The following is a 14,432-nucleotide window of genomic DNA, read 5'->3' on the forward strand; positions in this document are numbered from 1 at the left end:
AGGTTGCCGTATTCTCCACCGTGTGGCACCCAGCCTTGGATGTATCTCGTGGGAGGCTTTTTGCTAGCAGACAGTCAGCTAGGGCCATCACCTTTTGTATGAGGCCGGGATACAGGACATGATTTTCTCATCAAGGTTGGGTCATGTGCAGTGGTTGGCTTGGAGGCTTTACCCATCCGCCAAGTATTGGAACCCACAGCAGAATGCTCAAAGGTATGGGAGATCATAGGAAGTCTTACAAGATGGCACATTTGGAAGGCACGCTGTTAGGTGGTTTTTGGCGGAGAGGGCCTTTGGCCTTGGTTACTCGATATTTCTACTGGTTGCACAGGAGTTCTTTGTACAAGTCTTATGCGTGTGTGTGCCCACAATGTTAGCTTAATAAAGTTGAATGACACAAACAAGCAGAGATGTTATATCCTTTATGAATTCCGAATAAAAAGTAGAATATGATCTCCATGGACTTTGTAGTAGGATTACCCAACACAAATTGAGGTCATGATGTAATTTGGGATTGATCGATTGATGAAAATGGCTCAATTCATTCCAACAAAGATGACCATTAAATGCCAGGAATTGACTAGTATCAGTATTTTTTGTAATACTCTATATTACTCCATGCAACACATGAACGTGTTCACACATTCTTGTAGAACCACTGTTTTATTATATAAAAATACAATAGAAAAAGCCATCTATGAGAGGGATCATTTGTGATAAAAAGCAATCAGAAACAGTAGAAAACAACTTAACTCGCTGTTGATCAATCCATAGTGGAGGAAAGTTTTCAATGGTTTCTCAAAATGTCAATGATTCACCTTAAGTTTTTACATGACAAAATTTGAAACAGTTCATTAAATTTTGGCTTTGTATAATCTGGTGTAAAGCACAAAGGAATTATGAAGGTGTGCACATGCGGTTTCCATTACATGCCTGAAAACATTTTTGGATGGAACTTAGGAAGATAACGTTCCTTTTGTCCCCACTTGCAGAAAGATCAATTACATGATGATTGTCAGAGGGCTGTGCAAGAGCTTATGGGTACAGCTCTTAGAGCTCTATTGAAATTTTGTGCATTTACAGTCTCTGCTGATGGAGTTAAAATCCAGTGCCCACAGGAATCTTGTCTTCAGCTTGCTCAGGCTGTCAGTCATGGGGTGAATGCATTCATGGATCTTGGAAAATTTGCTGCAGAAAATGGAAGGAGTTGGGTTGGGATCATGAATGTGGCATGGAAGGGTGTCACTGCCCTGCTGCAAACTCCTCTAGGAAAGGAGATGGTCTGTAATTTGGTAGACATTTCTCATATAATTGCAGAAACAATGATTTGCACGATGCAAGCTCTGAAGAATGTTGCTGAACCATGGATATTACTGCTTGATAAAGGAAATGAAGCAATTAAGACTGTTGACTTTAAAAGACTTTGCATTCCAGCTAAATTCTTCTTGATAAATGCTGTCCGTATATCTTCCAACTATCCCCTCCAGGCAGTGCATTCGTTGAGACACATAGCATCATGTGCACTGGAAGTAAGTGCTTTACATTCCACACTAGCTCAGCACACTCAATTAAGGCATGCAGCTGAGGCATTGGTTGAGACTGTGGAGCCAAGTTTGTTTCTCCTTTTTCAGGCACTGTTTAAGACACAGGAATTGGAACTAGACTGCAAATTAACAGTACTGGGACATTTGCTTGGAGAAAATGATGTTGAACTTACCAGATTGCAGGAGGATGCACATAATAGTTTGGATGTTGGAGGGAAGTTGCATGCACTCGTTTTTGGGAAAGCAGGAGGTTCACACCTTGGTAGACTTGCCTTACTTCTGAACCTTCTGCCTTCATGTCATACTTTTGGTAAGGACATAACTGTTGCATTGGCTAGGAAGCTTGATTATTTTTTGACAGCGATATCAGATGCCAGAATATATGCTGAAATCTTTCGTATCCATGTTAAGCCAACATATCATCAAGAATCAAATTGCAAAGCAACTTGGCAGTGTTTATATATCACAATTTTGGAGGCACTAGAAGCCTTTGTTCTGTGTGTTGCTGATATGGATGCTTGGGCTGAAGTGGAGGAATTCCTTTTCAGAAATATTCTCCATCCCCATGCAATATGTCGTGAACTTCTTTTGGAACTCTGGTGTTTCATTGCACGACATTGTGAACTCAATGTGATTGAGGATCATGTTCATGCACTATTGATGATTTTAAATGACCTGGCAAATTCCCCCATTGTAAAAGGTTCAAATTACTCCATAAGCATACTTTCAAGGTTAACTTGTGCAGTGATCAGAGCTACTCCTGATGCGTCATGCTTACAAGCCCATCAGCTTGTGTTCGACCAAGACCCCTTTACTTCTTCATCCAGAGCAATAGTTGCAGCAGCTTTGTTGAAAGAACATTTTCCAACCAATATTCTCCCAGAGAACTTGAGGTCTTCTTTTGTTTCTTCAGTTAAGCATGCATTCACCAAAATCAGCATGCATATATCTGATGCTGCAAATAAGAATGAAGTGCAGCAGCTTCCACAGTCCCTTCTTGTTGAGGAGGTTTTGTGCTGCTTTTTGGAGCTATTGATTCAAGAGTAAGTCCTTTGTAAATCATGTTTGCAACCCTTTTTTGTACTGAGCCAGAACTGATTCTTACGGTGTGATAAATGACTTGCAGGACTGTTGACGCAAAAGAAGAAACAAGTGCAGTAATCAAAATGGCTAGCGCTATTTTGAAACTCTCGTCAAACTGTGGAGAGCTGCGAAATTATTATGCCACTTTGGTCAGTCTGTATCTGAAGATTTTTTCTAGAATTTGGGGAAAGATGCAGCTGAACGAAATCAAAGATGTTCTGATCCCACTACATGACTTCTTAAGGGACAGAGTAAATGGTGATGAGGAGAAGGAAATCAGGCCTGTGCTTGCAGAGGCACTTGCAGGATTGAGCGAGGTTCCTATTCCTGAGGATGAAACAAGTCCACTTAGCTGTGCTGTATGGGAACTGTACCATCTTGCATTGAGGGAGCGGCATTGGGCACTGGCTCACTTTGCTCTTGCTTCTTTTGGCTATTTTGCAGCACACACAACTTGCAATGAGTTATGGCGTTTTGTACCACCTGATGCTACTCTTGCTTTTGACCAGAATACAGGAATAGAGACCGATGAAGAATTGTTTATGTCCTGTCTGCGTTCTTTTCTGGAGAAAGAAGCTGCTATAACAACCTTAACAGGTGAAGATGCCACCAAATATTTGCATCTGGAAGGTGAAGTGCAGCACAAGGCCTTGCAATCGTGTTGGCCTGCCAACGATTTGGAAGTGGATCAAGGTCCCATGGATGCGGATTCAGACATCCCAACTGACTATACAGAGAGTTCATTAGTTCTTGAAATTAATCAGGCATTAACGATGTTGCAGGAAGGGCTGTCTTTGTTAAGGGAAAAGCTACCATTGTGGCTGAAAGAGTCAGTATGCAACATAGAACAGCGAAATCAAATGGATGAGCAACTTTCCTTACTTGAAGACGTGATAGGACAATTCAATGTAATTCAAATAGATCGATCATGGAATCAGGGAGAGCGTACTAATGATTGTTAGCGATTGATTTTTGAGGTTCTGATGTGGAAGGGATATAGCTTCTTAGAAAAATTCCAGCAACCAGCTGCAAGATTGATGTGGCTGGTTTATATGCGCGGCACAAGCCGACTGCAGAGTGACTTGTGGGTGCAGTGTGATCTGGTTGGCTTGTAGCTCTTCTCTGCCAGATGAAATTGTAACGTAGCTTAGTATCGTTTGGCTCTACCAAACATCTGCTAAAGATCTGATCTGCTGGACGTCATTTTCCCTGTTTGAGATAAAATGCTTGTGGAGAAGCTACGTCAACTAAGTCGTATCAGTTCAGAGCACTCGATAATGGAGCTAGTGCTACAATCGGTATAAATGACATGAAGCCAGGGGGTGCTAGATGCCTGCCGATATCTTCATTGTGATTACAAAGCAGATCTGCTTGGATATGCTGGAGCATTCAAAATTCTTCAAGTATGTTAATCAAGGTAAGTTGCTTTTGCCCCTGCTCAGGTTAACTATATTATCCAGCCGAAAACCGCAAAATACAATGCACGCCCCACGCTCCCAGCCCGCCGCCCCCTGCCCCCCCAAAAAATCCCCTTGGACCGAGCCTTTGATTTTTGCTTCAAAGGTTTCACCAGCATTCTGTTTTATACAGCCAATCTCGCAGGATTCCACAAATTTTTACAGCAAGGATCCACTCTTTCACAAGGTTAGGTCAGGACAGATTCTGTAATCCTTGTGTACTTGCGCTATTTGGCAGTCCTATGTCAAAGTATTAACAAGGTGTTGTAATCACAAGGGCATCCCACGGTAAGAGTAGAGTTTGTATTCAAAGGCTTTGATCTAGGTTAGGTTCATTTCGCAGTCAAGTAAAACCTAGGTTGATACATGCAGCCACAAGGTCGATTTTGAATGTTTTGGAGAATGATGCTTAAGTTTTTGTTTCTAAGAAATGGAAGGTGAACATTAAAAATTTGTTTTTGATTTGTGAATTGTTGTAAAGAACAACATAAAATTATGGTAAGGTATTCTATTCATGGATATTGAAAAAATATCAATTTTGTTGGAAGTTGTTGAATATTTGATTGGAGTTCAAGGAGCAATGAATGTACTTAGAAAAAAAAATAAAGATTGAAAGACAAGGATGAAGTACAAAGTGGGATAATTATTCTTATTTAGTGTGGAGAGGCATGGAATAGATCCTATGCAACTTATTGCTATGATAAATCAAGTTTCTTCTTTTCAAAAAGCGATGCTTTTTACATCTTGTTGGGTATCCATATAGATTGTTATAGCTTGTAGATGAAATGCTTTTGGATTTATTGATAGGTATTGCTTGGAGTTGGTGGTACTATTTGTAGTGGTTGAGGTTGATATTATGGTGTCGTTAGAAGTTCGATTTCTTGTTGGTTTACTAGACTCTGCTCTTCCACAAGGAATATTGTTGGTTTACTGGACTCTGCTCTTCTACATGTTATTAGAGTTGGTTTTTTTGTTTTGGGTTAACCAAATTGCGAGATATAAAAAACCTATGTTTTGAGTACTTACTTGTAAGAGGTATATGATAGCACTGAATGGATCACTTTGGATGTCATGAATAAGATTGTAGATGTCTTCATTGAGTAAGTATGTGACCTTTTTGATAGCCATGACATACTTCTCATGATCATGAGTGTATTAGTTTTTTGCCATATATTTTTTCAGTGGTGTCAAGTCTTTCTTTTTAACTGCTACGAGAGCCTTGAGTGAGATGTTGAATCTGTGATGCAAGATTTCGATTGTGTATGTGGACATGTTTCTTCTGGTATCTAGTAAGACTTGGGCAAAGATAGTTCGTACTATACTTTGAATTTGTCAAGTATGTGTTTTAGAAGTCTTGCGTATGAGGTGTTTTGTGTTAGTAGGCCTAGATTGTAAGAAAAAAGAAAGTATTGAAGATGATGGCAGAGAGTTTGTATAGCTTGTGATTTCGTCATGTTTCCCAAGTGGGTTTTTGTTGAGTATACACTTGGATGTGCCCATCAAGTTTTGGAGATCGGTGGAGCTCGTAAAGCTGTCGATAGTCTATGGCTAGTGATGTTCATCATTCTCATCTGGTTTGTCATTAAACACTTGTGCCATTGTGTCAGACGGTGCTTGATTTGTTGTTGGGTGTAACATTTGCATGTATAGTTTGATGTGGATAGATGTATTTATATTGTTGGTTTTCTATAGATTCTCTAAGTGGTCTGTTTGTATTGTGTGTACTTGATCCGAAGTCATATTTGCATTTGTGAATGTTTATTTGTAAAGAAGAGTGAAAAGTAATCCTATTAGTATATGTGAAAGGATTCTAATACAAGTGATAAAACTTTGGATAAGGAATAACAAAATTGTTTGTTTTTTGTACTTGTAAGAAGTACAGGCAATGTTTTTGGATTGTGTCGTGTTGTAGTAGTGTATGCTGAATTTTGTTGAGATGTATTGCTTTTGTGTGTCAGTTATTGTATTATGTATAGTATTGGTGCAAAGGCATATGGATTTGGGAGTTTAATTATGAATAAAATTTTCCTTAGACTAGTTTAGGCATGAACATGCTTCTTATGTGTGGAGCATTTTTTAGGTGGCTCAAGCTCATGAGATTTGTTAATCAGTGATCACATACACAAGTGTTAGTGAGAATATCGATTTGTAGTACCACTTGTTGTTTAGTGCTTGTTCGCAATATTAGATCGAATGGGGATTTTTAAGGTTGCAATTTTAGAATCCTTTCAGTTGATTGCTTACTAAGGATGCAAAGATTTGTCTTTGGATGTGTATGTTTTGTTATTATGATGTATTTTTAGATAATTGGATAATGCATAACATTAAATGCGATTACATTTGTGATGCTAGATGTTACAAGTTTGGTGGATGGATGAGCAAGTAGCGTATCATATCCAACAAACCAAAGGATTGTCAAGAATCGATCGTCGATCTAATATTTCATTTACATGCCATTGTTGTTTTGGAGACTAACATGAAGATGTCAATAATGGTTGAAAGCTGTAGTTGTAATAGTTCAATATGCATATCTATCATGTGTATTTGACATGCAAGAATCAAGATAGTGCTTAGTAAAGTTGTCTACACTTGCATTTGTTTTGTATATCTATTACTTGTTTGAGAGGCAGCAGTTTGATGATTCGTTGTGACTATTGCAAGTTGAATGTATTGTTAGTGTGTGAATAATGCTTGCACATTCTAACATCCAAGATAATTCAATTATATATGGATATCATATCAACTTATAGCATATGGTTTTAGTGTTTTTCAGAAGATAGTTTTTCTTGGCGTAGAAGATCGTAATGAGACCCTACGATTTGGTATTTGCATGTAGTTTATTACTAGTGTATCTTATTAACATAAAAACGTGTATTTGTGCGTTAGAATAATGCAATTCCACGATTGAATAGACTCTTGTATCTTAATTCGTATTTTTGAAGACACCAAAAAATATCTTCAAGTATAACTAAGCAAACTGAAACATGCCTTTTAAAGTATGCACCACATGAATAATATTTATGAGTTTTTGGAGCTAATTAGATTTCATTAGAAATTGGTCGTATAGCTTGGCACATTCAGTTGATCAAGAGCACCTTGCAAAATAGAGAACAAAAATAAAAAATTTGCTAGATCAAAGTTTGAGGTGTGTTTTTTATCTTTGTTTTTTTTAAAAACACGATTTGTTTGGGAATGAACTTATAACTTTGTAAAACCAATGTAGTAACAAAAAAAAAACATACACAAGTATGCTATACGAGTAGCATATCGAAAAGTTAGCACAATTCTCTACGTCATTAAATAAATATGGTGGGAGATTCCATTTTTTAGTCTTTTGAAAAGGTATAGACTTTTCTTTGCTTTTCTTTTTTTCCTTTACTGTTGATAATAAAAAGAGATTTATTATGGTAAAATTGTAAAAAGGTAGATTTTAACATTGTGAAAGATTGAATGTATGAAGATTATAACTACCTTTGTTGAATATTGTCTTTGCTAAAGTAAACTATACAATAATGAGACAATTGAATTGGTAAACTATTGACTTTTAGTACAATAAATATATGTTTGATGTTAAAAAATAGTAACTAATGTTAAATAATTTGACCACAAGAACTAAGTTATCAAATAACTATATATATCATTAAGATCATTCGTCGCGCACATACACGCACTAATTTGATTAACTAATGATGAGTACTAACTTTAATAAGTATTAAATTATAAAATAATCAATTTTATTAAATTAATAAATTTGAAATAATTAATTACTAATTATAATTAAATAATTATATTAATACTAAAAGGTAATTAAATACTTTGATTAAATAATTATAGTAAGTTATAAATATTATTATTATAATACATAATTACTAAAAATAATAACTTATTATGTAAATTAATTAAACTATTCTTACTAAATCACAAGTCACACAACTAATTTTTAAATTAGTACTAATTACTCAATAATATAAACTAAACTAACTATTTAACTTATTAAGCAAACTAGTTAATTAACTTATATACCAACTAAACTATCTAAATAACTTAACTAACTACTCAACTTATACTAACTAAACTATTTAAATAACTTAACTAACTAAACTACATGACTAATTAAACCAACTAACTAAATTACAACTAAACTACATAACTAACTTATGTCAACTAAACTACTTAGATAACTTAACTAACTAACTAAACTACCTAACTAACTCAACCAGGTAAATTACTTAATTAACTTGGCTAACTGATTAATTAGCTAAACTTATACTAACTAAAGTGACAAAAGAATGCGACTAACTAAAATACCTAATTAACTACAATAACTAAACTACACTAACTAAAGTGATAGTAAGATGCAATACTACATTAATCATACAACGATGATACACATACTAACGGTAGGATTTTAATTGTTATGGTGGTAAGTTATCATTACTCGTGTTTACTTCAATCAAGACGAGCAATCATTACCAATCGTCTTGGCCTCTAATGGAAACCTAATGGGAAGCCTAAAATCCAATAAATAAAGTGAATGAATAGTAAATGTCAATATAATATTAAGTAATTATGTGCCATGTCCAAACTTTGAATAAAACAAGAAGTGTAATCATTAGCAATTGTTTCATCTATTAGCTAGTCTTGGCCTCTAATGGGAAGCCAAACTTTGAATAAGACCCAATAAATAAAGTGAATGAATAGGTAATGTCAATATAATGTTAAGTAGCTATGTGCCATGTACAAACTTTCTCATGGAATAGGATTAATTGAGGATAGTCATATACATTTAGTAAATTTGGTTGCACACAATATATTATTGTTGAACATTTTACTTTTTATACAACACAACTCAACATTGTAGTACCTTATACTAGTAAGTATGTTCCATTCTAGTGGTGGATAGGGGTAAATTTAGGAAAAAAAGCTTTCATTAGGGTTAAATTTGTACATCTCAGGTTGCAAAAGATGAATTTGTATGGGTGATCATATAGTTAGTGCCTATAATAAAGTTAGGAGTTAAAATTTCATAGTCATCTTCAATCAAAGGTGGGTGGTCATAGATAGGATAGATAGGAAGAAAAGAAGGCTAATGTGGAATGTATTATAAAATTTCCATTGTGTAGGTAAGTCTAGTTTAAAAGCATTGGCATTGATACAATGAAGAATTTTATATGGTCCATATAATCTAGGAGCAAGTTTCACATTAGGATTCTTTTCCACACTATATAATCTTTGTTTCTCAATGCATAACCATACATAATCACCTTCTTTAAAAGTCATGGCTTAATGTGTCTTATTAGCTTGCTTGACATAAGATTGATGGGCCTTAGTAATCAATTGCTTAACCTAGTAAGAAATAGTGGAATGATTATGTATTTAATCATTAGCTATCTACGTGAAGTGAAAAGTTGGTGTTGGTATTTTTTTCGACCACAAATAATTTCAAAAGGTGCCTTCTGTTTGGTAGAATGAGGTTTATTATTATAAATTTTTTTAGTAAATGTAAATGTTGATCCCATATGCTTAGGGAAGAGATAGTAAATGCATGAATTAAATGAAGAATGGTACTATTGGTAGATTCAATTTCTCTATTAGTTTCAAGATGGAAGGTTGAACTTAAATTGATTTTAGTAACAAGATTATAAAACAAAGTCACCCAAAAGTGATTACAAAAATGGGGATCACGATAAGAGACAATGACTTTACGAAGACCATGGTGCACAAATATGTGTTTAAGAAAAAGATTGGCAGCTTGTGAAGTAGTGAGAGTTTTCTTGAATGCAATAGAATATGCTTGTTTACTAAAATGATCAATGATAGTCCAAAGCCTATTATTTTGAGATTAAAGGGTTAGTAAACTAGTTATAAAATCCATGGAAATTTGCTCCTAGGAATAGTTAGGGATAGGTAAAGGCATAAAGAGTCCATATTGTTTACCATGATGTCTTTTAATTTGTTGGTAGATAAGACACTCAGAGACAAAAGAAGAAACATCATGATTCATACATGGGCAATAAAAGACTTGTTAAAGAAGAGTAGAAATTATACAATGGTGACCCATGTAAGGTGGATTATGGATTTCTTGAAGGATAAAATTGTGAAAAGGTTGAGTAAAACATAAATGTTTTTCATAGAAAAGAAATTCATCAAAGAGAGAAAAATTATTGAAAGGAATCCCTTAGTTTTGTGATAAATGCATCCAAGCATCATGAAAATAAGGATAAATGTAAATAAGTATTTTTCATAGGGGCTAAAGAAGATATTGAAAGCAGAGAAATGTTATTCACAAAAGGTTTATATCTTAAAGCATCAACTACATTTTCTTTTTTAGATTGATATTGAATTAAAGGATGAAAAGATTGAATAAAAGAGGCCCATCGAGAATGTCTGTAAAAAATTTGTGGTTGTGATAGAAAATGTTTTATGTTTTGTTGACCTGTTTTGATCAAGAATTCAGAACCCATTAATTAATGTTTCCATATTTTTTATGCATGTACAACAGTCAAAAGTTCTTTATTGTAGGTATTGTACTTTTATTCAAAGGGTTTTAATTTACAAATGGAATATGCAATTGGATGATCATCTTGCATTGACACGACACCAATATGCTGGATCCACTAGCATTAGTAACAACTAAGAAAAATGGCCTATTGAAATCATGAAGTTATAAGACACGTGCATGCATTAGTGTATGTTTTAACAAAGCAAAAGAACATTGTCAACTTTCATCCCAATGAAAAACAAGTCCTTTCTTTAGCACCAAAGCTAGAGGTAAAAAAATTAATGAAAAACTACAAACAGACTTGTGGTAGAAACTTGCTAAACCTAAAAATGATCTAACTTCATGCACATTTCTTGGTTTAGGCCATGTATTGATGGCTTTAATTTTTCTTGGATCGACTTGTATATCCTTTGCATAGACAATGTATCCCAAATATTCAATCTCAGACTGGAAAATTGCACTCTTTTTCGGATTAGCATATGAATGATTTTGTTTCAGCAAATGAAAAACTAACACAACTCTTTTTCACTTTTATTGAACATAAGTATATCATTAAAGAATTCAATAATGCAATGTTGAAAATTTTAAAAGTTATGTTTATCATTCTACTAAAAGTTGCGGGGGCATTAGTAAGGTCGAAAGGCATTACTAAAAACTCATAGTGATTGAATTGGGTTTTGAAAAGCAGTTTTATAAATGTCAGCAGGGGCATTAGTAAGGCCGAAAGGCATTACTAAAAACTCATAGTGACTGAATTGGGTTTGAAAAGCAGTTTTATAAATGTCAGCTGGGGCCATGCAAACCTGGTGATAGCCATATTTAATATCAATTTTACTAAAGACAATGGCACCTTAAAGTTTGTCTAAAGATAATCTATACATAATATTGGGTATTGATTCTTGATAGTGATCTTATTTAAAGTTGATAATCAATACACATATGATAAGTTTGGTTCTTTTTCTTGACTAGGAGAATAGTGGCTCCAAAAGGAGAGCTAATAGGTCTGATTAAATTTCGGTTTAGTATTTCCTCTACTTATTTTTGAATTTCTTTTTGCTCTATTTGGTTGTGACAATAAGGAGCTTTATATGGAGGTTGACTACCAGGTACAAGATCTATTTAGTGACCCTTGGGTCGTGACGGTGGTAGTTGAAGAGACAAGTCAGAGGAAAAACAATAAGAAAATTTATGAAGAAAATTTTGTTGTTGTATAGTTAAATCAGACTTACCAGCTTTTATTTCACTGATCATCATAAGAAATGCTTTTGACTGCTTATAGAGAGTACATTTAACTTGTGTATGACTAATTAATGGAAATAATTTAGTTTCAATCAATCCTTCTAGAAAAGAGATTGACCCCCATATTGGATATGCATAGAGTGAGTATTATAGTCTATATCAGGATTAATTTGATGCCTCCATGGTATGCCTAAGATCACATTTTCAGATTGTAAAGGTGCAATAAAAAATTTACGCTTTTCATGATATGGCCCAATGTTAATTTTAAGTCCATGCACTTCTTTTGTTCCATTATAGTATACCCCTAAAAATGCAACTTTGATTTTATATGTAGATGGAACATTAGTGTTTAATTTCCTAACTACTTTGTCAGAAATAAAGTCATGAGTGCTACCATCGTTGTGTAAAACAATCATTTTATAAATATTACATTCCATTTTTAAAAAAACATGAATGGAAATTTTTCCAAAAATATCATATACTTGGATTTTTGCTTATGAGTGTTGCTTCATCAAAGTTGAGTATAGCTTTCCATGTCATCAATGGTGTCATTTGTTCCAAGATAGCTGAGATGGGCTCTACATTTCCTCCACTCTTGAGTATTGCCCATAGGACGACTTGTGAAATGGCCAGGATGATTGCATTTATAATATATTACATTTTTAGAATTTGTGTTGGATATAACCAAATTGGAATTTTTGACTTTAGAAGGTTTTGGAGGATTGTAAAGCTTGGGATTTAAATTTGAAATAGAGTGGTTGAAATTATTGTTAAAATTCTTCATCCAGGGTTGGCGATTGTTGCGATTCTTGCCAATTTGAAAATTGAAAGTATGATTGGGATTGAAAGAATTGAAATGGAAATTATTGTTACCCATCGAAGCTTGAAGTTAATATTGATCCTTGTTTTGCTTCTTCTCGGCATCATGTGCCAAAGAAATTGTTTCGTCCAAAGTGTTGGGCTTAAACATATTCACTTCATCTTGAAAAAATGGAAGGAGACCAGACATATACTTCCGTTTAAAGGTTGAGTTAGGTATGGGTTCCACCATTTGTGGTTGAAGTAGAGTACTCCAAAATCTTTTAGTGTATTGTGGAATAGTTTCTCACTCACACTACATGAATACATCCCATTGTTGTTGAATACGAAGTTCAAATTGAGTAGGCAAAAATTTGTTAAGGACCTTCCAGAATGCTTTCCACAAAAGACGGTGGTCGGCACTTGGGATTAGCATCCCACCAAAGTGAAGCTTTGTCGATGAGATAATGAGAAGCACAATTAATTTTATCACTTTTGGAATAATTTTCACTATCAAAATAAGATTCAAATTGAGTGAATAATACCACCGTAAGTACTAAATTTGAAAGTATGCTTACTCATCTTTGCTTCCTTTGAGAGAGATTGGGCCTTAAGTGTGGCGTTGATGGTTTGAATCATGGAATTGTTATCGGTAAAAGAAATTTGTAAGGTAGGATGCTTGAGGGATAAGATTTTTTGCTCAAGATGTGCTTGGTGTCGAAGATCCATGCGTTGCTCTGTAGTCGGCTCGGGAAGCGATGAAGTTGAGTCAAAATTTGTTTTGGCCGATGGTCCCTCTTGAGTCATCTTGGTTGCCCATGGCTAGTTTGATAAAACCCGATCAAGACAAACTTATTGACGTTGAGCGGAAGAATGAAGAGTCACCTTGCCTATGGATACAAAATTTTGGTGTTTAAGCACCGATCAAGTAGCTTCGTGGAAAAATATGGATGCATAATGTTAAAAATTACAAGACTTTTTGATGGGGTGGCGACGGAATTTTGAAGTCCTATATACAGCAAGTCAATAGGAACAATGACTTGTGTAGACCAAGGAAATGTGTGTGGAGGGTTTAGCTTGAGAAGTAAGAGAGTAATTAGCTAAGGCTAAGAGCCTCTTAGAGAGAAAAAAATTGATGTTTTGGATAAAGGAGTATGTTGTGTCCTTGAAATTGATGGAAAGCTTAAGCCTAAATAGGTAAGCTTAACTAAGCTCTCTTTCGGCTTGGAAGCTCTAGGATGAAGGTGCCATGAAGTAGGAAGGGGAGATTCCAACTTGAGATGCCATGTAGAGCCCGATTGCTCTCTAGAGAGCTCAAGCGCATTCGTATAAGAGGGTAGGTGTGATGGGAAGCCCTAGAGGTAAGCTAGCTCTGATACCAATTTTGTGCAGATCGGATGCGAGATGCACACATAGCAAATGACAAAAGCTCTCCCTCACACTCTTTTGTCATAGCAAATGTACAAGCCAAAATTAGATTAAAGAAGACAAAAGAAAAAGTAAATTAGAATGAAGCGACGCACTATTGGGTATGATTTTCCCCCCATACATGGAGTGGACTGCTTCTCCATGTATGTATTTGTAATATTTTTATTGAATCTTGCTTTGCCTAAAGTAGGCAATATACATTACTCTTTGGATAAAAGAGTCCGAGTTCACTAAATCAGAGGTTGCTACTAGTTGCATATCCCTTTGGTATTGAGAGCCCTCCATTATTTATAAAATATCTTCATAAATCTCAAATAAATTAGTCATATCAATAAAGAATTACAAATGATTGTGTGCATGCTATAGGCTAATCAGACAGAG

At 34.9% G+C, this 14,432-nt stretch overlaps 1 protein-coding gene across 2 annotated transcripts in view; it reads left to right on the forward strand.

The window, feature by feature from the left end:
* LOC148015852 (holliday junction resolvase) overlaps window positions 1-3,589 on the forward strand; it is a 76,836-nt gene extending 73,247 nt beyond the window's left edge. For both annotated transcript variants that reach the window (XM_087663755.1, XM_087663756.1), the window contains 2 exons: window positions 993-2,587; window positions 2,671-3,589. In XM_087663755.1, coding sequence (XP_087519881.1) covers window positions 993-2,587; window positions 2,671-3,589 — 2,514 coding nt within the window. The remainder of the gene's footprint in view (window positions 1-992; window positions 2,588-2,670) is intronic.
* Window positions 3,590-14,432: the final 10,843 nt, after the last annotated feature.

Source organism: Lygodium microphyllum, chromosome 23 (assembly GCF_053477565.2).
Source record: "Lygodium microphyllum isolate KBCC chromosome 23, Lygodium_microphyllum_v1.1.10, whole genome shotgun sequence".
Taxonomy (NCBI): domain Eukaryota; kingdom Viridiplantae; phylum Streptophyta; class Polypodiopsida; order Schizaeales; family Lygodiaceae; genus Lygodium; species Lygodium microphyllum.